The sequence below is a fragment of the Zingiber officinale genome, chromosome 6B, assembly GCF_018446385.1.
Source record: "Zingiber officinale cultivar Zhangliang chromosome 6B, Zo_v1.1, whole genome shotgun sequence".
In the NCBI taxonomy this organism is placed as follows: domain Eukaryota; kingdom Viridiplantae; phylum Streptophyta; class Magnoliopsida; order Zingiberales; family Zingiberaceae; genus Zingiber; species Zingiber officinale.
This window is the reverse complement of record NC_055996.1, coordinates 20,688,314-20,715,951: the sequence shown is the minus strand read 5'-3', so window position 1 is coordinate 20,715,951 and position 27,638 is coordinate 20,688,314. Positions and strand designations below refer to the sequence as shown.

The following is a 27,638-nucleotide window of genomic DNA, read 5'->3' as shown; positions in this document are numbered from 1 at the left end:
ACCACGGTTCAGCGACCAGAAAATGCGTTCGTTAAATCCGAAACCATTAGGAGGTCGAATACATTGTCCCTTTAAGACAGATTTATTATAATGATAAGAGATTAATTTCTCTCGGGTAAAATTTTTTTTTTCCACCTCCACTGATTTTATAATTTATCTTCCCTCGTATAAATATAATTATATTTTACTATAATTGCCGTGCCTCTTAACTGCTCCAAAGAAGAGGCAAACAAAGGAAAATAAACATAGAAGAGTCTCATAATTTACTTCGTAGTACATTTGTGGGCTTCTTATAATACAGCGAGTTTTTCAAAAAGAACGATAAAGAAATTGGTTAGAATAATTTTGGATTCTATCCAGACCTGAAGATAAAAAAAAGTCATTAAAATCACGGAACCATCACAGCAACCATACCAGATTAATGGTAAATCGGAAATCATTCATGAAAACGCCGAACCCAACGAGATGAAATTGTGAACCGTGAAACATGTGTTAATGGGTCCACATCACTTTAAAAGTTTCGGCTTGACACCGGCCCAGAAGGATCATCATAATTATGTTTTTATGAATATAAAAAATAAAAAACACAGCATTATCCAATATGTTGCCATCCCATGACACCAGCATGGACTTCAATTCGAACAAAATCATTTCTATTGTGTTAACCAAATTCTTACATTGAGTAATCTTAGTGCGGATTTACTTGAAGATAATCTTGTCTAGGGCTGTAAACGAACTGAACCGAGCCGAGCTTTGGGGTGTTCAAGCTTGTTTGATAAGATAATCGAGCCGAGCCGAGCCGAGCTTAAAATGAACCAAGCTTTTGAAATGAGTGTTCAAGCTTGGCTTGGTTTATTTTTTATGAGCTTGAGCTTGTTTGAAGCTTGGCTTGAGCTTGGTTCGTTTAGATGTTATCAAGCTCTCAATTCAAGCTTGGCTTGAGCTTGGCTTGGACTTGGTTCGAGCTTGGTTTGGGCTTGGTTTGAGCTTGGTTCGTTTAGATGTTATCAAACTCTCAATTCAAGCTTGGCTTGAGCTTGGCTTGGGCTTGGTTCGAGCTTGGCTTGAGCTTAGTTCATTTAGATATTATCAAGCTCTCAATTCAAGCTTGTTTGATTGTTTGAAACTTTTAATTGTTTGATTAGTTATTAAGATTGATAATTTAAATTTATTTATTTTATTTTATTATTTATTTAGCATATTGAAAGAGTTTTATTAATAAATATGGTTCGTGAACATTGTTCACGAACGTTGTTCACGAACATTGTTCACGAACGTTGTTCACGAACGTTAACGAGCTGAACACATATGTGTTCAAGCTTGTTTGTTTAGCTTAACGAGCTGTTCAAGCTTGTTTGTTTAATTAATTTTATGTATATTGAACGAACATAAACAAGCTCTTACCAAACCGAACACCAAGCTTGTTCACGAACGCTTGGTTCATTTACAGCCCTAATCTTGTCACTTCATTAACAATATCGAAAATCCAGACGTTGGTATTAACCATGTTGTTTAACTAAGATTAGAAGAAAGCGCTTCAAATGATGCTTGCTTAATTCGCTAAACACAAGGTAATGACCACATCTAAACATGATTGACCTTGATTCCATATGAAGTGTCATGATCTTGATGGATTTCCTGCAACAAAAAAAAAAAATTGCAAGCATGAATAAGAAGAATTATCCAAAAGGGTAACAAAGAGGTATAATTGGTATCACAAGCGTCCTTACCTTCCACAATGTTGACAGATTAAAACGATGATGTTATTACGATACCCATAACTTATGCATCGCGTGCAACTCATGCAGACTGGCTGGCCTCAATGCTATTCTATACATTTTCTTAAGCTTTCCCATCTGACCAGTTGCTCTGGATTTGTTTGCATTACCTGAGCGGGAAATGGCCAGCATGCCCTTCAGCAGGGCCTGCAACTGATTCCAGAGCTTGTCTTTGATCGCAGAAATCTCATCAGGTGAACAATTGTTGTCCGCATCAACAACTTGGCGACCTTCAAGCAGGTGGCCTAGAGCAGCTTCCATCATCTGATGCATAGAAATTTTGTGATAAATTTGTTGCAAAGTAAACGAATCTTGTTTCTGTCATTGATTTCAGACACAAGATGGTTTTGAACTTACTTCCAGCAAAAAATGAAAAACGTAAAGAAAATTGCAGACGCAGTTACCACAAAGCAACTTGTTTGTACAATCAGATAGCTAACAACTTCTTGCCATATAATCTAGTTAATAATCAGAAATCATATTAACAAAAAGCAAATATGGCTTTGATGGATCTTAAGAACCATGATTGTGATAGAATGACAAATGCAAATAGCTTTCTGTGTGGCAAAAGGTGATAACGCTCACACAAGCGCTTCTTCACGATGCCCCAAGGCCTGTGGAAGGGTGATAAATCATGGAACTGAACAACCTCCTAGGTGGGAGGAACTTATTCCTAAGGGAATGAACCCAAGGGATTCGAACCTTGCTCCTCTCTTGTGTGACAATTGTATTACCCGAGTACCAACTCGGCTATGCCCGTGGGGGCAAAAAAACTGAAGAAGAGTAGAATGCAAATATATCTTCCAAACATAGAGCCCATCACAGCAAATGACATTCTGACCATTAGAACAGGAAACCAAGACAAGGGGTCATGCTAGTTCAAAGACCACACAGCTATTGGTTACCAAAATAAATAAATAAATAAATTGATAGGTTTAGAGTGACATACTGAGCTTATGTGTAATGAATCTGAAAGGCGCAGCTCAAGTGATGATAGTTCCATAAGAATATTAAGGTACATAACAGGATATATCTTTGGACCATAGAAAGTGATACATTTCTCCCAATTTTTCTCTGCTAAAGAAGCATACCATTTAGCCTTTTTCTTATTTTTGTCCTGACATTTAGAATCATTGACTAGTTTGTGATCCAAATCGAGGAACTTGAAGCATAGATTCTTGTAGTAGCAAGCAAGCTGGAACTGAGCAAAAGCAATCTCCTGCTTACGTAGCTCACCAAGAGCTTCATATGTTGCCAAAGCCTCCCTAAAAGCATCACTTGCAGAAATGGCATACTTTTGGTATTCCTTATTTTTATTATCATCAAGCAGCAGATCCATGTGTCCAACATCATAACCCTCACTTATTACACTTTCCTTTTCCAAAAGCATTCCATACCTCAGATAAGTGTTAGCATACTGGGTTTGTACTTCATTATACATAGAAGTGTCGACCCTCTCCCGAACAGAGGTCAATTCTGCCAAAGCAGCGCTATAGTGTTCTAAGGATTTTATGTACTCAGACTTAGCTGATTTCATAGCTTGTTTGTATGCATTTTGGAGTGGGTCATATCGCTTGAGTTCCTCCATTTTAACAATTAGCTCTTCAGCCAATGCTCTTCTCCCATGGCCCAAGTTACAGTTAATTAATATGATATTGGTATGGTCAGAAACTTGTTTAAATACCTTTATAGCATCTGCAAATGCAACTTCAGCATCAACTAAGTTCTTCTTTTCCAGTCTGTATCGGCCAAGTTCATTGGACACCCAACCCCACCTCTTCAGGACAGAACTAAATTCAACCAAATCAGGATGTGCTCCGTCCATCGCTTTACTGGCAGCACTGTAACAATCTACAGCTGCAGATAGATTGTACTCAACATCTCCAAGCTTAGGACCTTCAAGAAATTTAAAAATGCCTCCACTCCTTGCCTTGGAAGTATCTGCATTACACGGTTCAGAATTAACCGTTTCTTCAGCATTCCCTAAGCAAGCATCCTTATCATTGTTATAACCACCAACACTTGTTTGTAGAAACCCTTCTTTCAGTTCCTCTCCTTTTAACCCAGTAGCAGGTGCATCATTATATTTATTATCCTGAAAATCATTGGATTCAGAAACATTCGATATTGATATACCTGCCTTATATGGATTTTTATTAACTTGAGTTTGTTCAGAAAAAGAATATGAAAAGTTTCTCAAAGGTAATTTTCTGCTCTGTTTTCTATAGAAAAATGAGGAAGAATCTCCAGAACTACTGCTTGCACTGTTTCCACTGCTCACCCTATCACTCTGGCAGCTACAGTTCATCAATGAACAAGTACTGCAGTTTTGATTATACCGTCCCAGCTTCTTCTTCATGCGTTTAACCTCCTTTACAACTTCATTTGGCATTCGCGCTTCACTTCTCAATGCGTCATTTTTAGCTTGAACTGATATATCTCTACCATTTATTCTATCATATTCCACATATACATCCCCAACAAGTGTCCATACTTTAGCCCAGAATAAGCTGGTAGGAGAAAGTTGACTACTGAAACGGGCATCCTCATTGAGCATTGTGTTCAAATCTGCTACTGCATCTGTTACTATATATGAACTATCTCTGTCAAACTTGAACTCACATGCCGAGCTACTTGCGATAGATGAGACAAATTGTGCATCCTCCAGATGTTTAGGCATTGAACCATAAAGCAAACAAGCTAATTCTATAACTTTGAGAGTCTGATGCAATTGCCCATCCTCCTTATAAGCCTCCCCTAGAGATAGATATGATTCTCCCAGCAAAAGAATAAGTTTCCACATTTTGCGATCAATTCGAGATTTTGGAAGCCATTCACGGATATCACAAATTTCAATACAGTCAGCATCACCACAAGCACATAAAGAGAAACTGACAGAGGATGATCGGTCATGAATTTTGTTCCCGTGGTCTATCAATTCAACTTGAGTGTTCTGCAGTTGACGCTTCCACCTGAGAGATTTGATAGCTTGGGACACATGGTGTATTGCAGCTAACTTAGAGGAGATTGGATCAGCAACTGTTCTAACCATAGGTGATGAACTTGCATCCTGACACATCACCAAGCCATCATGTGATCTAGAACTAACGTTGATTTCTGATGTTCCAATTTCAGTGGTTGTGGATAACTGAATATTTGTTTTGAGTTTTACCATTCCAGATTCTTTCAATGTGCCACATCCAGCATCACGAGACAATCCCTTATTTTGGGATTTTGATTCTAGAGAAAATTCAGAAGATTCTTCCTCCAAGTCAGTAACAGTGACTTCTGACTCTGGAAGAAAATATTCTGATGTAAATTCAAGTTCCTCATAGCATTTCAAAATTAGTCTTGCAAATTGTTCATGAGCATATGCACGGACAACCTGGCATGTAAATTGCATGATTAACCAACTACAAGATTATGTTACTGCAGCAAATCAAAATAAATCAAAGTGAACTGAAGACAGAAATAAAGCTTGTAATGCAAAAACCAAGCAACATACTAGATGATCCTGCTCACTAAGAAAATCCAAGCATTTCTTGAAGAATTGTGCACACTTCACTTTGTTATCAGATGCCTAAAGAAAACCAAGTAAAATAAACTGTTTAGAAAAATAATTAGCAAAAACAAACAAAAACTAAAAAACTGTAGGCCAGTTACCTTTGAAAGTGACAATCTGTGAGCAACACGATACAGAAGTTTGCCAAGAGAAAACAACGAATCTCTTCTTCCCTTGCTCATCAATGATGACAAAGAACTACAACTTTTATCATGACCATCATCTGAATGTTTTTTAGGTAAGACAGAGAGATCAAACAGTTGAATTACATCTTCTCCTGCACCCTTATAGAGCTGACAGTGAAATTCAATGACATTAAGCAAATATCATGATGCCATAAAACAAGTGAACAATAGATTAAAAACAAAAATTTAGGATATCCTGAATTTTCATAATATTTACCCAATAAGCACCAGGATCTTGTTTGCAGTTATCCTGAAGAAACCTAAGCACTGAAAGCCCATTTTTTTGGACAACTTCTGGATGAAAAGCAGGAGTTCCATCTGGAGAGATGCCCTTAAGGAGGAAGATATCATCAGTCTTTAAAAGTTCATAGCCTTGAACAACACCATTTTGATGGTAGCAGATAGCTAACTCAGGTACACTAGCCATTACATTATCAAGCCATGCTTCAAGCCATGTCAAAGGAGTAACCTATCAGAACAAAAAGAGTGAAGGACAAGCCAAAAAATCAAGTTCAAAAAAACACACAGAGGCTTGTGCATCACCTGTCTAGAGACATCCCAAAGATGCAGACTTACTGCGACATATTTCTCATTGCTAAACAGAAGCAAATCAGAACCCAAAAGCATTCTAAAATTGTGAAATTGCCAAAATAAGACCCTCAGAAAGCCACTATTTCCCAGTCTCTTAAACTTATCAGAGTCTTGCATTGGCAATCTGGGCTTCTCGCCAATTTCTGAAGAATTTTTAACAGGATCTGGTCTTCTTCTAGTCTTTGGCTTGTTCTGCTTTCTATCCCAGAAATATGCATCTCGATTCCCATGAGAAGGCTTTCGACTGCCACTGGCATTTTGATTGAGATATTGAGATTTACTAGCATGAGCATCTGCAGAAGAAACCAAAGGAACCTCTCGTTGTCCAAAATGTCCTGGTAAGATGGTAGAATCCGATTGCTCTGCAGAGGACGGCTGGTGACTAGGTGGGCAGTCACATGCCTCAACTCTAACAGAGTGCATAGCAAAGTTTAAGAAAATTGAAGGATCAGAACTTCTAGATTGATTGCTCTGTCTTATGAAAACCTTTTCTCCTTCCTCAAAATCAGGGCTATTGAGAGAAAAAGTTGAACATTATGAAAGTTAAAAAAAAAGTGAATTATTAGAGACTAATTTAAAAGCTTACCCAGTATTAAGGATGAGTGTGTTTCCAATACGTTGAACAGTGACCGATAACTGAGCCTTGGAGTATGGTATTTTAAAAATCTGCTTAAGGATGTCAGCAGGAGTTACCACATCTATTTCATCACCATACTCAGTCAGACCAGATACAGCAAGAGCCTCACACTTCTGAGATAAATTTTGGATAATTGGGATGCTCTCCATATGAAATCCTGAAAGCGTAAAAAAAAAGAAACGAAGTTCAATTTTTCAAATTTTCAAGTTGCATGGTCAAATAGGAGAATGAATAGGAGAATGCATACACACTATAAGAAAGCAATTGGCCTATCGGCGATCCACAACATGCAGCATCTTTAGGTCAATTACAAGGACCATATTTATGTTCATAAAAGAACTCCAGCTTTGTGGATCAGAATATAATCACAATTGCAGGCAAGGAAAAAAGAGAATTGCAGTAGAAAATGACCAAAGCTCATTAGCAGCTAGTTTAGAACATATTACAACAACCAAGCCTTATCCTATTAGGTGGAGTCGGCTATATGGATTCTTTTACGCCATTGAGCTCTATCTCCTCTTTATCATTATCTATACTTAAATGAATTTTATCTTGTTTTATTGTTGCTAACCAAGTCTTTGTTGGTTTTCCTCTTCCTCGTTTGATATGTGCATTTATTATAGTTTCACATCGCCTAACTAAAGCATGTATTGGTCGTCTAAATACATGCCCGTACCATCTTAAACGTGTCCGTCGGAGTTTTCCCTCAATAAATGCAACTCTCTAATGTCCTCATTTCTTATTCTGTGCATCCTCGTATGTCCACACATTCACCTTAACATCCTCATTTCTACAACTCTCATCTTCTATTCATGTGCTCGACTCATAGCCTAACATTCAGCTTCATATAGCATAGCAAATCTAACTGCAGTTTTATAGAACTTTCCTTTAAGTTTTAAAGGTACTTGACAGTTACATAAAACACCCAACGCTCTCCTCCATTTCAATCATTCTACTTATTCTATTCTATCTTTATTCTATTAAGCTTAAAACCTTTCCCCTCTAGTGTTTCTCACCAAGATTCTAATTTAGCATTTACTCCTTCACGTGTTTCTTCAACTAAAACAATATCATCTGCAAATAACATGCGCTACGATACTGTGTCTTGAATGTGTGCAGTAAGTTTGTCTATAATTAGTGTAAAAAGATAGAGACTTAGGGTTGATCCTTGATGCAACCCTATCTTAATTGAAAATGCTTCAGTTACTCCGCCTAAAGCCTTTACTCTGGTCGTTACATCCATGTACATATCCTTAATTAGTTCAATAACACCTTTCTTTTCTAGAATTCTCCATATATTTTCTCTTAAGACTCTATCATAAACTTTTTCTAATTCAATGAATACCATATGAAGATCTTATTTTTGCTCCCAATATTTTTCAATTAATTGTCTAAGAATATGTATAACTTCTATTGTTGATTTTTCAGGCATGAATCCAAATTGATTTTCGGTTACCATGATATCCTTTCTTAATTTTTTTTCTATTATTTTTTCCTAAAGTTTCATGGTATGATGCATTAGTTTAATACCCCTATAGTTTGTATAATTTTATACGTCTCTCTTATGCTTATATAAGATAATTATAGTACTTACCCTCCATTAATTTTGTAAGTCATGCAATACCTTGTTTCCCTAATCACTTCCATACCTCTATCGGAATATTATTTGGTCCAATGACTTTTCCATTGTGCATCCCATTTAAAGCTTGTTCTAGAAGTTTGAATTCTATAATAAAATTTAAAATTCTATACTAATTTGACTTATTTAAATTATCTAAATTAAGTTAGTCACCTAAACCTTCATTAAATAGTTGATGAAAATGTTTCTTCTATCGCTTTTTTATTTCTCCGTCGTTTACTAGTACCTATTACATTCATCTTTAATATATTTTATTTGGATAAAATCTCTTGTCTTCTTTTCTCTCGCTTTAACTATTCTATAAATGTCTTTCCCTTTCTTTTGTATCCAATTCTTATCCAATTTTTGATATAATCGTTCAAAAGTTTCATTCTTTGCTTCATTCACTACTTTTTTATCGTCTTTCTTGACTATTGTATATTTTTTTTTAAATTTCCTCATTCTTACAAATATATAATTCCTTATAAGATGTTCAATTTTCTTTCATTTCCTCTTGAACTTTCTCATTCCACCGCCAAGATTCCTTATTTAGTGGTGCATGCCCCTTTGACTCACCGAGGACACTCTTAGCTGCTATTTTCAACTTTGATATCATCTTATCCCATGTCGTATTAGAGTCATCATATATTTTACATATTACTTGTACTCCTATTTTCTTTTTAAATTTATTTTGCTTCCCATCCTTTAACTTCCACCACTTAATTATAGAAGTCATATATATTTTCTTTCTATTGATATTATGCTTGAGGCATATATCCAACACTACTAACCTATGTTGTAGTTAAGCTTTCTCTAGGGATGACCTTGTAATCTTTACACATCTTTCTATCCTCCTTCCTAAGTATAAGAAAGTCAATTTGCGAATTATTATTCCCACTTTTGAACATGACTAAGTGTTCTTTTTTTTAAAAAAAAAAATATATTAGCTAATATAAGGTCATCTACTATCGCAAAATCTAATATAGTTTTCCCTTCTTTATTTCTTGTTCCAAACTCATAACCCCATGTACTCTCTCATATTCCTCATTTTTCACTCCAATATGCCTATTTATATCACCTTCTATCAAAATCATTTCATTTGGCGGAATGTTTTGTAATACTATCTAAGTCGTCTCAAAACCTTGATTTAGTAACTTCATCTAATCTTACTTGCGATGCATATACGCTAATTATATTCATAGTTTCTTTCGCTACTATTATCTTAAGGGCTATAATTCGATTCCCTTTTCTAACTACTCCAACAACTTCGTCCTTTAACGAATATCTACAATAATACCCACTCCATTTCTTGCTTTACTCTTTCTTGTGTACCATAACTTAAAATCCGAGTTCTCTATCATCTTTACCTTCTCGCCTACCTATTTTATCTCTTGTACATATAAAATATTAATTCTTCTCCTAACCATCATATTTACTACCTTCATTGATTTACAAGTGAGAGTTCTTCCATATTCTAAATCTTAGACTATTAGTTTTTCTATCATATTTGTTCTTATCCAACCTATATTTAACACTACACCCAAGTTCTCATGGAGATGTAGCAGTCCTTGCCGATATGTTACAGTTGGACCCTACAATGCGAACTCTTGCATATTTAGCACTACACATGAGTTCTGGAGATGTAACTGTCCTTGCCAAGACATTACAGTTAGACCCTGCAACGCGTTTTTTCTAGAGAACAACCTAGAATTAGCATAATAGTTTAATAGATTCATTCATTAAACATTTCTCATAGTTTTAATGCTGGCCGATAACCTAACACAACCCTCCTTTATCTGGGCTTGAAACCGGCCATGATTGGTTGGGCGGAGTTTTATAACAGATTGAAGTTTCCAAATCAATAGAATTGAAGCTCAAAGAAACAATGAAGGCCCTTCGAAATGCATTAACAAAGTAGCACTATGAATCTAAAAGACAAAAAAAAAACAATTGTAGACTCGTATCTTTCTGATAATTGGATTGTATTCATTCATAGTGTTAACATCTGTGGTAAATTACCATAAGATATAGAATTCTGTCATGTTCCACTGCTTAGGAACTATAAGTTAGAACTAAGAAGAGGTATAGCCAATATCCAATAAATAAATTATTCTACTACTAAGTTTTCAAACCACAGTCACGACAAAGATGGACACAAGTATGATACAATCATAATTAACAAAGCAAATTAAAAACAGAACAAGGAATTAAAATCTGGAATAACAATGTAATCCACATTGTTTTCCCTTCATACGGAAGCAATTCATGAAATAATTTTTAGGTACGGCGAGATTGAAAAATTAAAGACATCATCGACCTTTAAAAACCAATTACCAAATTTTCTTTTATAGCCTAGCATCATCCATGCATAAGTTTTGTGTTACGATCTCCTAAAAAGAATGAGCATTTCGTGCAAAAAGAAGGAATTCAGTAAAGAAAGGGACACCTTCACTTGTCTTCCCAGAGGAAGGGAAGACTTTCTCCGGGAGGTTGGACAACAAAGGCAGGGTATTGAGATCGGTCTCGGCCGGAAGCATCTGGTATCGTGGAACTCCAGTTCTGCACCCATTCAGGAAACGTTAACCAAGATCGAAACCAAGAAGGAATAGCAGATGGAGTAGCGGAGAAGCGCACATTTGGGGGGACGGCAGGAGAGCGGATTGCGAGATAGGGAAGGTGGAATCGGTGGGGACGGGGAGGGTACCGCAGAGGAACCCAACGGGCTTGTGCTTCGTGATCTCCAGCTTCCCGACACACTGGAGGTCTCCCGAGCCGCCCTCCATCCCCGCCAGCAGCTGCTGCTCCTCGTCTAGGGTTTGGATCGGAAGCGTGAGCAAGAGAGACGGATCGAGATTTGAGAGGGGAATCTTCTCCGCCGAGGTCTGCTACGGCGAACTCCGAAGCGTGTGGGAGACGGAGGAGGATGATCGAGAACTACGGGAGCAGCGACGAATTGGATTAAATCGAAAATCTTTGTGTGCGATTCACTTTCAGTTAAATTAAATTCGAGTTTAGACTTTAGACAAAAAAAAAAAAACAATTATCATAAAAAAATTGAATTATTTAATACATATTATATGTAGATTGCTAATACGTTAAAATAAACACCGACTACAAACCCTTATCCAAGAAAATTACCAATTATTAAATTAATTATAAATCATTTAAAACAAATGTTTTCGGTTTTCCTTCATAGTGTTAGTTGGGCTTGGTTGGGCCGTATGAGCGAGTCCATGCGTAACCCAGCAGAAGGCCCACATTTGGCCCGTTGGGGGAGATTTGTCGGTTAAGGGCTTAAGGCTACGAGAGGAGGTTGTTTTGAGAAACGACGATGGCCGTGAGGAAAGTCGCTCCGCTCACCAAAGGCCTTGCCTTTCTCCGCCTGCAGTGCGGCGGCCGCGCCTTCTCCTCCGTCGCAGCTCTCGTCGGCGACCTATGCCGTGTCCTCAGCGACCACCGTTCCCCCCACCACGATCTCCATGAGGCGCTCCGTCCTTTCGCGTCCGTCCTCACTCCCGAAGCCGCGGAAGAGGTCCTCAGGCGTTGCCGCCACCTCCCCTCCTCCGTCCACCGTTTCTTCCTCTGGTCCTCCGCGCTCCCTGGATTCCGCCACGCTCCTTCCGCCCACAATGCTCTAGTCCGCGCCCTCGGCGCTGCCCGACAGTTCCCTATCCTGTGGTCCCTGCTGTCCGAGCACCGAGAGGACGGACGTGGCGGAGACCTCATCCGGCCCGAAACATTCTGGCTACTCTTCCGCTTCTACGCTCGTGCCCGCCTCCCCGATGATGCTGTCCGAGCTTTCAGAAGGATGACTGACTTCGGCCTCGACCCGGACCTCGAAGACTTCCATCAGCTCCTCTCTCCCTTCTGCCGCAATGGCCTCGTAGAAGCCGCACAGTCATTCTTCGACCACTTCAAGTCCCGCTTCCCTGTGAATCAAAAAACTTTTAGCATTTTAATCAACGGATGGGCAGACTCGCGGAACCCGAAGGAAGCCCTGCGGCTGTTCGATGAAATGCTTAAGAGAGGATGCTTGGTTGACGTTGCCGCTTACAACTCCTTGATTTCTGCCCTCTGCAAAGGAGGTGAGCTCGATCAGGCACATGTGCGTTTGCATGAGATGCAGAAGACTCATGGGCTCCATCCTGACGCAGGCACCTATGCTGCATTCGTCCGTGCTGCCTGTACATCCCATGATGAGCACACTGCCACCAGAGTGCTTGACAGAATGAGAAGGCATAACCTTGTGCCCAACGTCTTCACTTACAATTGTGTCATTAAACTTCTATGTGAGAAAGAGAAGATGAATGAGGCTTATGAGTTGCTTGACGAGATGATTGAGCGAGGCGCTAAGCCTGATGTTTGGAGTTATAACGCAATACTGGCCGTTCATTGCGAACTGCATGAGGTCAATAAATCGCTAAGACTGCTTCTGAGAATGGACAAGGATGCCTGCTTGCCTGACCGGCATACATACAATATGTTGTTGAAGATGTTGATTGACTTAGGCAAAACAGATCGAGCAATGGAAGTTTGGGATGGGATGAAGGGCAGAGGTTTTTACCCTGCAGCACCATCATATTCCGTAATGATCCATGGATTGTGCAAGAAGAAGGGGAAGGTTGAGGAGGCTTGTCGTTTTTTTGAGAAAATGGTGGATGAGGGAATTCCTCCATATCCTGATACTTGTGAGATTCTTAGGGATAAATTGTTGCAGATTGGGTTAAGAGAACAGGTTGGTGTGCTTGCTTGCAAGATGAAAAGGAGCACTTCTTGCAAGATTCAGGAACTATCACTTGCAATGGAGGGAAGAACAAAAGTTGACTCTGCGAATGAAAAAAAAGGGCAACCCGTTGAACAAAGACCCCGCCAATACGGGTCCCAGGAAAGAGTTTATTGTACGCAGCAGTCCGATGCACGAAACTTTCGTCAATACAAATCTCGGGAAAGAGTTTATTGTACGCAACACTCCGGTGCACGAAGCTCTCGTCAATACGGGTTCCGAGAAAGGGTTTATTGTACGCAGCCTTACCATGTGTTACCAGAAGTTGTTTTCGAGACTTAAACCTGCAATCTCTAGGTCACATGATAATAACTTTATTGTCGCATCAAGACTTTGCCAACGAAGCATAAGGTTAATTATTTGTCTTATCGTGTTCAAGGCTTGCTCTAAAGATAAGTTTTTGCACTCATAGTAGGTGATCTAGGAAACTAAGGATTTTGTACCTTATTATTTGCATCTTTGATCCATTATTGGACAAATTTTTCAATGATCCTCATCATGAGTTTCAGAAGGTGCCATCTGCTAGAATGAATTTTCTATTCATCTAGATATATTATGTTTTTGGTTAGAAAAACAAAATGCTGAGACATTACAGATTCAATTTATGCTAATTGGATTAATTGTTTGAGATTCAACTACAATAAGATGGACTAAGTTAACTACAATAAGATGGAAACTTAGTGGAGGTTTCTTTTGTAAAGATTAACTCAATGGTTCAACAGTTCCTTCTTCATACTGACGGGAAATGACTTTGTCAAAGAATGCTTCGACTAGCAAATAATAAAGTGTTCTAAAAATTAGCCTAGGCGGTCGCTTAAGCGCCGCCTAGGCGCTAGGCGCCAACCAGCCGTATCAAAAATATGTTAGTCGGTCAGCCTAAGCGGCCTTAGTGCGTAGGCGGGATTAGGCGGTCCTAGATACCGACTAATCGATTGAATCATCTAGGCATTGCGGAAATAATGTAGAGTTTTCAACATTTTTTAGTTTAGGCTTTTCAATTTAAAGCCCAATTAAAAAAAAATTGAAATGTAATTTCTTTGTTTAAGTTTTATAAATCCTAACAAGAAAATCGATTTGTTGGCTTGCACTAAACTTCATCTTCATAAGAAAGAGCAAAGAAACCCACATTTTGGAGAAATCAGAGAGTTAAAAGGCTAGAGAAATCGATTTGAAGAAAAATTTGTTGTTTGATCTTTTTCGCGACTTGGACGGGATTGAATTGAAGGTTGGTCAAAGCCTCATCCTTTGAAAAAGTCATTTCATCATACAATATCGAAAAAGCTCTAGAGCGAGAGAACTTCAAGTGGATGATTTTGCATCTAAAGAAGAAGAGAAGGATCACAATGATAATATTGAGTTTGTATCCGATTAAAAACAAATCGTTGAAAATTATGGACAAGTAGAATAAATTTGTAATATTTTATTAGTTGTATAATTTTGAACTCATTTTAAATTTGATGTTATTGTGTTGGAGTTATAGAATGTTATTTATTATGTCATATATGTTGATACCGTGAAATCCGCCTAGTGACGCTTAGGCGCTAGACGCTTTGATGTCCGACTAACGCTTAGCGAATTTTAAAATCTTAGCAAATATTAGTGTCAATCAACAAAATTTAGGTTCTAAAATGTTAAAAAAGTATTGGGTTAGTTATTAGATTGTGGTGGGTTAATCCTATGTGATTAGTTCCATGAGTCTATATATACTCACATACGTCTATCTAGTAACACGTCAAGTAGTGCTATCTATCTTTCTCTATATATCCTCTCCTTTTTTTCAATGTGTTGATTTGAGGTCGAAGACATTGTTGACTGTTGGCTGATGCCAACTCTAAGATATGGTTCCTTGTTAACTCAACTTGTTTTTTCTTTGTCATGTGAATATGTTATTCTCATTTTATTATTATTGTGCTGAGTTTAATCTTTGTTTATGTAAGAAACTAGATATAGATAATATTTGTGCTTAGCTTGAGGAGTACTAAACAATGTGCTCTACATATACTAATTTCCATTATGATGATACAGTAGAATTGTACTAATCTCAAATTCTCTGTAGATGCTACAACCGAACTAATTCCTTGGATTCCATATAGATAGAATTTTTCAAATGCTTTCTCAGAAACTAATAAAGACATCTACTTGTCTGGACCAATCTTTGCTATTGAATGATTCATTAAGTATTAAATTGTTATACTCTTTATAAAACGTTGGTTAGTTGCCTTATCTATTAGTAGCATGAGGTTTATGAGAAAGCAGCCCATTGGTTTTAAGTTTTCGGTGAAGAATCTCTCATCATTTTGACACTACAGCCCAAGAACCTGATCAAGCATATTAGTGTCAACCTGTAGCACTAGTTCTGAGTCAACCTTCAATCTGTATGTCTCCCATATTTGCCCATTTTGGGTTAAATGATTAATGGTATGACGTGCATATGGAACCTGCAGGGAAAAATTGTTCACATTTGATGAAAAGAAGAACAGACATTCATTCCATAGAGAGAGGGTGGTCCTGAGCCTGCCAAGGCTCAACAACAGTGGACTTTGGTTCCTTGCATCAGACTTACGTCAACAGATCAGTGGAGGAACAGCTTCCCCTTCGCAGGATGCCCACAGTATGCTTCTTCTTTTTTTTCCCATTTCTCACAAGAATGCCTCGATGCCCATAGTTTTTTCTTCACTTTTGTCACCATGTCAATTTGCAGGTGACCCTCCAAAAGTGTATCCATTTCTACGTTTGATGACTATTAGCTGCAGCAATGATTCCCCTGGTTTGACACCAGCAGAAGGCAAGACTATCATATTCTGCATCATGGCTTCCCGTTCAAGTTTGTCACCACCAACCCTTTTTTCTGGGAGCCTTCGTGGCCATTCTATAATATATCAGGGAGCAAAGGCATCACGGCTGACGTCCTTATTACATTGACATGAGGTATGCTGATGATAGCCGACATGGTTACTGTCTGTCAGTATAAAAACCGTAGGTGGTCTTCTGATTTGCTTTGTTACGTTAAACATGAATTTGCTTTTCACATAGTGAACATCTAGGATTAGAAGGAGCCCTCTTTGATGCTCTCTGTCCTATCATGTACGATGGGACATTACTCAGAAAAGAGTAAAGCATTGCTGTCATTTCATTACTTTGCACCTTTTGCTCTAGATCCACGGTTACTTAATAGACCATGCTGCTTCCTTCCACTTTAACAAGCCTCGCAATTATTGATCTCGCACACGAAATCAACAGGCAATTTGTTAAATCATCTCGGCATCTATACTACAATACTACTTGTGGTGTGACTACTGTATCCGAATGGCTATTTTTAATGTGCAGATCGAGTGGAACTGCACTCGTCCACCCACAAGAAAGGTGGACAGGCGAAGGTGGAGAGAAATGGCGGATAAAGAATTACTTCACGGAGATTTGGATAGAGAAGGGAGGTGAGCAACTGGCGTAGTCATGGATAAGGCCCGAGGTTGCTACTTTTTCTCTCGACTCTCAACTAACAAATGCAACAACTCTCCCCTAATTGTTTAATAGGTTCACAATTGCAGCGGCAGTCAAAGTAGCATGGGATCTGGAAAGCGATGGATTTGTGATTAGCTTTAGGCGTATAATTGGCCCACAAAACCATTGCCAACTCCTCTTACTTGCCCATGTCGATCGGCCTCGGCCCCCTCCACCACCTCCAACTTTGCATTGAGGCCTGACTCCTCCATTTTCGATCATCAGCAGCCTTGTGTATCACGTCTGCTAGCAGCACCATATAATCCTAGTTTGCATTATATATAAACTCATGAGTCCACAACAGCATTACTATACTTTGCATTTGCATTCATTGATATCTTTCCTTGCTTAGAGCTAGCTAGAGAGATATGAGTGATCTCCCTCCCGGTTTCCGGTTCTTCCCCACTGATGAAGAGCTCGTCGTCCACTTCCTCCATCGCAAGGCCTCATGCCTCCCGTGCCACCCTGACATCATTCCCAACCTCGATCGACGCCTCTTCGATCCATGGGAACTAAATGGTGTGCCCTCCATCTCATTCTTAAAATAAATTCTTCTGGTCATAACTCACAATTCGCGATTGTGACCATATATATACATGTCTCTTCAGGTAAAGCCCTGCAAGGAGGTAATTGCCAATGGTACTTCTTCAGCCATGCAGCGGCCCCGAATCGGATCTCTCCGAGCGGGTATTGGATGCCGGTCGGAGCCAAAGAGACGGTAACCAGTGGAGGCAGGGCTGTGGGCATGAAGACTACTCTCGTCTTCTACGCAGGCCGAGTCCCCGAGGGCATAAAAACCAATTGGTTGATGGATGAATACCAACTGATAGATGGCGCCACCGCGCCCAACGGCAAGAGCAGCTCATCCATGAAGAGAGGAAGCAAGAAGAGAAGAGTAAGCTAAGGAAATTTTTTGGTTTTAGCAATCCATGGGCTGATCGAACTAGCGATAGTACTGATGCTTGTGTTTGTTATGTATTATAGGATCTCAACTTGGTGGTCTGTCGAGTGTACGAGGCGAGCTTCTTCCATGTGGAGGAGAACGAGCTTTCGTGCTTGGACGAGGTGTTCTTATCGTTGGACGATCTGGAAGAAATCAGCATGCCCAAGTAGGATGAGTTGTCGATCAATCTTGTTCATTACTAGAACACCAAGAACTGAACACTCGTGGCGAAGAAATCAAGAATTTGCAGATGGTCTTTTGAATTTGTAATTGTAGGGGTGTAAAGCTATCGATCGTATGACAGTTGTTTGAATTAGAATAAGGTTTAATTAAAGATAGCTAGAACAATTTAAATGTACTATATTATAAATATATTTATATATGAAGTAATTTTGTTCTGCTTTCAGTATTGTCTTAAAGGTGCAGTTTAAACGTGATTATTATTTCTTAAGCACTACGTGATTAATTATATTACAATTACAATTAAGTCATGATAATGAATTGGTTGTCAATTAAATTGGCTATTATAATTATTAGAAAATAAAAATGAGTTGTGAGGAAACAAATAGTCTTTAAAAAAAAAAGCAATAGTTTTGTTTTGGGGAAAAAAAAATTAAGATGATTTTGTGCATTCCTGATAAAATATTTTATCATTTAATAATTAATATTTATATTAATATTTGATCCTGTCCGAAAGTCGATGAGACGGATGTTGGGACGTGACGCTCTTGCTGATCTCCTGTGAACTTCACTCTCACCTGCAACACAAGCAGCGTTAGTGTCGAGTCAGGGAAGGGGTTCTCGACGATGGTCCTCCGACGCTCAAGTCAGTCTCCCGCAAAGTAAGAAGAAACAAGAAGTGACGAGAACTGTAGCGCAATAATAGAAATCACGTGTAAGGCATACCTCCGCCGATGTTTAGACCCCTTTTATATAGAGCTCCGGAAGTGCGCGTGCACGCTTCCCAAGACGAGCACGTATCTCAAAGCTTTTTCTGAAAAGACATGTCAGTAAAGTATCTTTGATACAGTATCTTAACGGGCTGAGTATATCTCTGAAGTGATAGTGGAAGCTTCCGTCGTACGATCTTCTGCCTGATCATGTCGCCTGTCAGCGGCACTAGCTCCTAAAAGGATGTCGAAAGATATTTTGCTGTGTCTGTTGCTTGGCCGAGCAGAATGACAGCTCGGTCGGAATTCTGGTATTACACTAAGAAAGTCCACTGTCGCGCTGAGCGGGATAGCCGCTCGGTTGGAAGCCCACTATCCAAGTGTTGTCTGTTGCCGGGCCGAGCGGGATAGCCGCTCGGTAGGAAGTCCACTGTCCACATGCTCGATTGTTGGGCCGAGCGGGATAGCCGCTCGGCGGGTAGTTCACTGTCTGCGTGCTCAGCTGATGTCGAGTCTGCAGCTAGGCCGAGCGGAGGAACTGCTCGGCTCGACTTCTGTGCGTCCCTTGAGCGTCGGTTTGATTATTCTGTGTCGAAGACGATGGGTTGGTGCTTGAGCCCCGGTCGGAGTATGCCTCGTCCGACCGGTCAACACCGTCCACCTGTTGATCGTCTTGAATTTAACCTCCGCCATGACAGCGGGATGGAACCTCTCACCATCACCGCATTAATATTTTTTAATTAGAATGTTTATTTTCAGGTAAGTATATATATATATATATATATATATATATATATATATATATATATATATATATATATATATATATAAAAGTGAGATCATTTATTTTCAAATTTTGCCTTTTTTTCTCAATATTTGAGAAGCTAAGGTATCATCATAAGAACATACATTGTTCTTATCTTCAAGAATTAAATTGAGAAACAAATTAAAATTGAAACAAAATGGCCTTAGGAAATAAACAATTTAATTAAAGCCTACTATTGTTGTTGTCAATATCATTTCTCCTCCACAAAATGTGTTGTGATATCACAATCGAAGTGACTCCCCTCTTATTCATTGGCATGTTTATGGAAGTGACTTGTGCCAAACTTGTTAAAGTCTTCATCTTTGCTTTGGCTTAGGCCTAACTTATAAAGTCCACATCTAATCATTGTAAAAATAATTTAAAATTACTTGCATGCATCTTTTTTTTGAAAAATAGTGGATTATTTCTTAATTGATTGGTAACTCTTGTCTAACTCCTAATCATTTACTTTTGTACGTAGACATGATGATGCCACCTTACGAGCTAAATCACTCCTTTCTTTGGGCTTAAATATGCTAATTAATTTGTGCTTACATGCTTTTAATTAGGTGTTATTGATGAAAGTTTGGTATAATCATGGAGAATTTCATGATTACACTGCAAAGTTTACAAGGTCATTTCATTTATCAATTTTGAATTGTTAAATTAAAGTTTCCAATTTCTATAAATTCACTTTTGCACTTGTCCCCTGAATTTATCAAAATATTTAATTTCACCCCCTAAGCAATATCACTCTTTTGCACTCCAGTTATAATTTCATTCTTAAAATTTTTCCTTGTAATTCTACAACAATCAAGTCTTATCTCATTAGATAAGATCAATTTTTCCCTTTAACTCTATAATTTTTAAATTTGACTCAATGCATTTTAATTAATGAAGAGGAGCATTAAGATAAAGTTACTGCATGTAAATTTGAGGTCACCAGTTAGAATCATGAAAATAATTTCTTGTAAAATGTAAAGTGTTGAGATTATATATAATTGACTCAATGTGATTTAATCTTTATTAAGATTTAATATTGATGGAAATTTCATGGATTGGGTTATCTTTGTATTTTAATTAATCCACTTTAATTAATTAAAACGAAAACTCAAAACATTGGGCCGCACCTAGGAGCAGTCCTTAACGAGGATATCAGGTCTTGGCCCAGCCCAAATGACCACTCAGTGGATACAATATTAAAACCTTTTTATTAAGGTAATTTACTGGCTAATAAATAAAAATAAGAATTATTTTAATCTTTTTATATTATAATAAAATTATCACAATAAATTTAACTTTATATTATTGGAGTAGAATTTAATTTTATATTAAAAAATAATAAAACTCAATTAGCCTCATTAACTATCCCTTGATGATCAATGTGACTTTATAAGTTTTCCATCGACCACTAGGGTAAATTGAGAAATGCGCATGACAGTCAGCCCAGAAATTCAGTATCCTTTGATTGCGCTCCCCATTTGAAGGATAAATTCTTACAAATATGTCATAGCTAAGAATTAAACCACGGATGACTGAGTGATAATCTGAATATCTTACTGTAGTAACATAACCTCGGAGACTAATTTTATATCATACGGTAAAAGATGATTCGCTTGCCCCCACCAATCCGTCCCTACGCTAATATGGAGGAGGTAAATCAGGGGTGACTACTAGTCATTAATGCAAGTAGCTAATATTTAAGGGAGAACATACTCAAAGACATTACATTTCGACTCCAAAACTTCATATAACAACATCCAATACCTTAACTATCACACTTCCCTATCAGATTGGCTCTAATATATTACTCTTTTACAAAAGCACATTAATTTTTCAATCATAATTGATTAATGAAAGAGTCATCCAATTAATTTATGAATCAAAACTTGCAATCACTAACATGTCAATGACACTGAATGTGCCCAAACTTGAATTTACTTGGTGGCAGAATACACGGTTTAACTAGTCTATCTCAGAATTAATAATGGTAAGATTTAGATACCTATGTTTTTTCTTCACGATGAGAATGCATGTTTTACTTGTGACAGGCTAAATATATTTTATCTCATTTCATTAAGAAAAAAATAAAATATATTTGACAAATTTTGAGCTTAAAAAAGAATAATGAAATATAGATATGATAAATAGGGGTGTAAATGCATCAAAATATTCATAAGTTGTTCATGAATGACTCGGTCAAAATTCGACTCAAGCTATAAGTTGACCAAACTCAAGTTGAGCTTGAGCTGAGCTCGAGTCGGCTTGATAGAAATCGAGCCGAGCTCGAGTCTAATTATTACTGACTTGGTAACTCCTCGAGCCAAACGAGTTAGTAATAATATATAATATATAATATACTAATTATTTATTAAAAATAATTAAAAAAAATATTCGATCTTGAACTTATAATTAAATATCGAGCTCAACAAATAGACTTCATCTTCAACTATGATGGCAAAAAAGGTGAATACGCTCGCCCCCAGCACCCCCGCCAACCCATCCCAAGGTCAACATGGAGGAGGTAAATCACGGACAGCTACTAGCCTTTGAAATAGTGACTAGCACATAAAGGAGACATTTACCTCAGCTTTGTCGAGATTCGAACCCTAGACCTCATGATGACAACACCTCATGCGCTAGCCACTAGACACATCCGAGGGGACAAAACTAAGTTTCAACCATGATCTATGGGATAAATACCCCCATAATTGACCTTCACAAAATCTATTTGATTTGATGAACCTAAAGCTCATTTTGATACATCAATTGCATCTTAAATTTCGTTCATCGTCCTAATATCTCACTTGTGTCTAATATGCCTTAATACACAAATAAGTTATCTTATGGTCTTGTGAGATGTAAAATAGGTTTTCTATAAACCAAAAGATCATGCATATCTATTTGGATATTTTAAACTTGATCATCCTACATAGTGTTGGGTTGCAATAGTTGCAAACAAAGTCTCACATTGAAAATACATGAAAATGATCATGGACTTATAAGGGAAAGATATCTCTATTGGTATAAGGTCTTTTTGATAGAGCTAAAAAATAAAACCATGAGAGCTTAGATCCAAAGTGGACAATATCATACTATTTTGAAAATATCTTAATTCTTTTAGTCCTAACAATTGATATCAAAGCCCGGACTGCTAGAAGAACTAACCACTACTGTGCACAAGAGTCATGGTCCAATCGAGAAATGTGGATGGAATATTGACCTCTAATGAAGAAAGTCGGGGCTCCCATGTCTGAATCAAGATGAACAAACACAAGGCAGACAAGTCCTAGTTGTGGCTAGGTAAGGAAGACCTAGTAAGTCAGTTGGATTGAGGGCAAGGAAGTCTTAGTTGATCGGTTAGACCGAGGGATAGTAAAGTCCTAGTGGTTTAAGGATTAGATGACATCAAGTGGGTAGGCTTGGGGGGGGGGGATTACTGAGTTGCAATGGTTGTAAACAAAGTCCCACATTGAAAACACATGGACTTATAAGGAAAATATATCTCTATTGATATGAGGTCTTTTAAATAGAGCCCAAAAATAAACTATGAGGGCTTAGACCTAAAGTGGACAATATTATACCATTATGGAGATATCTTAATTCTTTGGGTCCTAACTGTTGGTGCAATTTGAACTAATGATCTAACTCAAGTTTTGATGAATGACAAGAGATTTAAAAAAGGTAGATCGGCTACCTTAGTGGCCCCTCTAGTGCCGGCCCCACGGATATGGAGGGAGGTTCATGCAGGTACACAGGCCATAGGCGCATGGCAGGGTAAACCCCAGGTCGTCAGTTCCTGAGAATCGACCCCTGGCCATTACGCCAGAGATACCATGCGCCCACCGTCTGCGCTACGCCTTACTAAGTGTGCAGGAGTTGACTAGTCTGAAGGACTTGACATTAGGCTGAAATCTAGGTAGGTCCGTGGGACTTAATAGCTAGTGCGAAGTCCAAATAGGTTCGCGGGACCCAATATCTAGCGGAAAGTCTGGTTGGGTCAATAAGACCTGACAACCGACCGAAGTCTAGTTGGATATGTAGACTTGACAATTGGCGGGAAGACTTGGTGGGTCAAAGGCAAGTCAAGTGACTGCAGTTGGTAAGTGGAGGTAAGCAACTGGAGGAGAGATCCAGTGATGACATGTTCCTGGTTGAGGGAATTGTAGGCGTTAACGTCCAACTTAGGTCCATTTAGAAAATCTAAGTTGTGACCTTGAGTAGATCCTGGTCTCGAGGAGACATGATCTAATTTCTACTATTTTACTAAATTGGGCTAATTTTATTTTACAAGATATACTTATTTTTGCTGCCCAAGACTAACTCTGTTTTACAAGGAAGAAGGCTAGAAAAAAGAGGAGTCAGTTTAGGTGCCCGAACCTGAAAACTCATCCAGAAGCTGAGTTGGAGTGCGTCGACTGGCCGAGCCACGTCGACTGGCGCGGTCTAGGCGCCTAGAGGGGCTCTAGGCGCCTAGACGGGCTCCAGGCGCCCAGAGGGGCTCCAGGTGCTTGAAATGGGCCTATATAAGGGTCTTCGACCAACAGCTTCAGAACATCAACTATTATGACTTTCATATTCAAGTGCTGCTCAGAAAAGGCTCTGATGACACCAACAATCTCCAAGTAAAAAATGACTTATGTTAGCTGTAACGACCCGCCTCCTACTAACTAGGCTGCGAGGCCGGACCGTCACATTATGCTGTGCTAACTATAAGGTGCGAAAATCTGCGCTATTTAAAATCTTACTCTGCTAATGACTATTACAGCCCGTAAGATTAGGTTCAAAGACTTTTCCTTTGACATACATACACTAGGGAAGGAACCCAAACTTTCTAATTGCTTAAAAGACTGAAATGAGACCCTTTCAGCTGAAATCAGACACTCCAATCGATCGGCTGATCGATTGGAGTCATCTGATCGATCCGCTGATCGATTCAGCGTGCTACTGTGCACGGACAAAATTCTGGATCGATCGGTTGATTGATCCGGCCTGACTAATCGATCCATTGATCGATTCAGCGCGCTACTGTGCGCGGGGGTAATATTCTGGATCGATCGACTGATCGATCCAGACTTCCCAATCGATCCAGTGATCGATTCCAGGGCCTTCTGTTCGCGACAGCACGCATCTAGATCGATCGGCGGATCGATCCTGGAGCTTACTGTTCGCGGTACAAACTCCTCAATCGATCAACTGATCGACTGAAGACCCCCAATCGATCGGCTGATCGATCGGGGTTTCTGATTTCATATCAGGAGTATGATTTCAGCACTGTTTCGTGCCAAATTCACACACATAAGTTCTAACATGGCTATAAACATACCAATAACAATTAACTGACATTCTAAGCATGATCACTATCAATCTAAACAGGTCTTTCATGATTCCAAACATTAAAATAACTAGAAGTGCGGAAACGTAATAACTTAAGAAAAATGCTAAAGGTTTCTAATTTTGCTAGTTTCTCCAAGATCTTTATTCCAAGTTCCATCTACACACATCTTCCTTGCATTGTCCTCCAGCCTCCGTTAATCCATCCTTCCTTTACCTTTATCTGCAGTATAAGGAAAAGGAGTATCTGTAAGCTCAAGAGCTTAGTAAGAAACCATCTACCTCACAAAACATGCATACGATGTAATTTATGCTTTTAAAAAATGCTATTTGAAATATATGCTGAACATTGCTAAACATGGATTCCAAAACATGGCATAATCACATACGATACATGGCAATCATAGCTAAGCATAAATCATCATGTGGATCCATAAGAACTAAACTGAAATAAAAACTAAGCTACACTACTGCTAACTGATGCTAAGCTGCTCTATATTCACATAAACTATATTGTGAAGTTTTGAAAGTTATTTATCAGAAATAGATGAAAATACATAATCATGCTGCTAATGGGTCCAGCAACTGTACTTGCTATGCGCGCATCTCTAACTAAACCCGGGATTGCAAGTCCCGAGTTTAGTAGAGTTACTAGGTTATCTAAACCTAGGGACGACTATAGGAGCCCAACCCAATGGACATCTAGTCCAGTACAGTGCCACTGCTGAAAATAAAATACTGGTTATAGCTGAATTATCTTATCTTGCTATTTCTAGGTTATCTGAACCTAGAGCTAGGTTATCTGAACCTAGAGGTGACTGTGGGAGCCCACCCATTGGACCGTAGTCCCATATAAGCTGTAGCAAGACTAAATATGCTATTCTAAATACTTATACTGCATTTACTGAACTATTAAAATGCATACTGTAGCATTTTACTGAGCTAAACATTATATCCAGCACTTGGTGCGCACTAGAACACACCCTACGTACTGAAAATCTGCATACTACCAAACTAATACATAAAACGCACGAATAGCTACGTATACTGCAGGTGAGGAGTTTCTTACCTCATGCGCTAGATTTCCTTACAATCCAATCGTTAGGTTTTCCGGAGAAGGGATCTCTTCGACGATCTTCTCGCGTCTATGCGTTCTTCTCGCGGAGAGGAGCGCCCTCGTACCCTTGATGTTGCCGGACGATACTCCTATGGTCCTAGGGATGGAACCCTAGGTTCTTCCTTAGAGTTGGGCGCTGAGAGGTGAGGAAGGGAGAGGGGTCGACGGGTGAGGGTTTAAGGGAGAGAAACTATCGATCAAAATAATCATCCCCCACTTAAATCTCCTATTTATATTAAGTGATTAATTTCACCCCAACTCAACCTTAAATATGATTGTTTCCCTCTTCTTTCAGCACACCCCTGCTGGGGCCTCCTGGTTACTAGAGTTGTCTATAAGACATAGGGTCTTATAGGTCTCGAGTTCAATTCCCGCTTAGGCTATTTTACGTTTCTATTTATTTTTGCTACTTCCGCTACTCTAAAAATTCCATAAAAATATTCTATTATTTTAGAAAAATAATAGAATATTTCTAAAATTGATTTGAGAATTTTCAGGCGTTACAATCCCCTATACCTTATAAAAAGTTCGTCCTCGAACTTAGAATAACTCTGGGTACTTCTGTCTCATACTAGCTTCTGTCTCCCAAGTTGCCTCTTCTGCTGTGTGACTTTACCAAATAACTTTTACTAATGGTACTTCCTTGTTCCGCAATTTCTTAACTGCTCGGTCTATTATCTGAATAGGCCGACTGTCATAGCTGAGGTCTTCGCGGACTTGTACTGACTGGGGCTCAATCACCTGGGTGGCATCCGGGACATGCTTCTTCAGCATAGAGATATGAAATACGTTATGGATAGCTAACATCTCCTGGGGTAGTTCTAACTCATAGGCTACCTTGCCAACTCTTCTAGTAATAAGGTATGGTCCCACATATCTGGGACTTAGCTTGCCCTTCTTCCCAAAACGCATTACTCCCTTCATGGGATCCACTCAGAGAAATACTGTATCCCCAACTGAAAACTCTAAGGGTCTACGCCGTGTATCAACATAGCTTTTCTGGCGGCTCTGAGCTGTCTCTATCCTCTGGCGGATCTGCTGTATAGCTGCTGTGGTATCTGCTACTAGATCTGTCTGAAGTTCTAGTTCATTCTGTTCACCACTCTCATACCAGCAGATTAGAGATCTACACCTCCGCCCATAGAGAGCCTCGTAAGGTGCCATACCGATAGTGGTCTGATAGCTATTGTTGTATGCAAATTCTGCTAAACTCAGATATTTGCACCAACTTCCTTTAAAGTCTAGGGCACACGCTCGGAGTATATCTTCGAGTATCTGATTCACCCGCTCCGTCTGACCATCTGTCTGAGGATGGAAAGCTGTGCTAAATTTTAACTTAGTGCCCAACGCTGACTGTACACACTCCCAGAAGTGTGATGTGAATCTGCTGTCTCTGTCTGAAATGATGGTCCGTGGGACTCCATGTAATCTAACAATCTCCTTGAGATACAACTGAGCTAGCTGTTCCATGGAGTAGGATATCCTGATAGCTAGGAAGTGGGCTGATTTAGTCAATCTATCGACTATTACCCAGATGGCATCAAAACCATTTGTGGTTCTGGGTAATCCCACTATAAAATCCATAGAAATATCCTCCCACTTCCATTCTGGGATCTGAATGGGCTGTAGAACTCCTCCTGGTCTCTGATGTTCTGCCTTGACCCTCTGACAGGTCAGACATGTACTGACATATCTAGCGATGTTTCTTTTCATCCCCTGCCACCAAAAATGTTTCTTTAGGTCTTGATACATCTTGGTGGAGCCAGGATGCATCGCATAAAGAGTCCTGTGAGCCTCGTCTAGAATCTTCCTCCTTAGTTCCTCCCGATCCGGAACGCAGAATCTGTCACCAAAATATAATACCCCACTATCTGAGACCCTGAACTCTCCACTT

General features: G+C 39.0%; 3 protein-coding genes across 6 annotated transcripts; 2 read left to right on the top strand and 1 right to left on the bottom strand.

The window, feature by feature from the left end:
* Positions 1-1,399: 1,399 nt before the first annotated feature.
* Positions 1,400-11,351, bottom strand: LOC121992205. Of its 2 annotated transcripts, XM_042546411.1 has the most exons (10): positions 11,006-11,351; positions 10,818-10,930; positions 6,703-6,910; positions 6,069-6,627; positions 5,743-5,994; positions 5,442-5,633; positions 5,284-5,358; positions 2,728-5,163; positions 1,731-2,042; positions 1,400-1,638 (listed from the first exon to the last, which is right to left on the bottom strand). In XM_042546411.1, exons 1-9 carry the CDS (start codon positions 11,152-11,154, stop codon positions 1,767-1,769), a joined length of 4,260 nt encoding a protein of 1,419 aa, XP_042402345.1. In that variant the 5' UTR covers positions 11,155-11,351; the 3' UTR covers positions 1,400-1,638; positions 1,731-1,766. The 2 variants fall into 2 exon arrangements, with proteins under 2 accessions (XP_042402345.1, XP_042402346.1); XM_042546412.1 differs by lacking the exons at positions 1,400-1,638; positions 1,731-2,042 and adding an exon at positions 2,158-2,614.
* A 332-nt stretch (positions 11,352-11,683) lies between these two features.
* On the top strand, positions 11,684-13,510 carry LOC121992204 (pentatricopeptide repeat-containing protein At1g52640, mitochondrial-like). Its single transcript, XM_042546409.1, has one exon. It carries the CDS (start codon positions 11,703-11,705, stop codon positions 13,434-13,436), a length of 1,734 nt encoding a protein of 577 aa, XP_042402343.1. The 5' UTR covers positions 11,684-11,702; the 3' UTR covers positions 13,437-13,510.
* A 2,948-nt stretch (positions 13,511-16,458) lies between these two features.
* Positions 16,459-18,049, top strand: LOC121989984 (NAC domain-containing protein 104-like). 3 transcript variants are annotated; one of them, XM_042544273.1, is made up of 4 exons: positions 16,459-16,588; positions 16,689-17,174; positions 17,264-17,550; positions 17,640-18,049. In XM_042544273.1, the coding sequence occupies exons 2-4, from the start codon at positions 17,024-17,026 to the stop codon at positions 17,766-17,768; spliced, it is 567 nt and encodes a 188-aa protein (XP_042400207.1). In that variant the 5' UTR covers positions 16,459-16,588; positions 16,689-17,023; the 3' UTR covers positions 17,769-18,049. The 3 variants fall into 3 exon arrangements, with proteins under 3 accessions (XP_042400207.1, XP_042400204.1, XP_042400206.1); XM_042544270.1 differs by having other exon boundaries at positions 16,471-16,623; positions 16,703-17,174; XM_042544272.1 differs by having other exon boundaries at positions 16,505-16,623.
* The last annotated feature ends 9,589 nt before the right edge of the window (positions 18,050-27,638 follow it).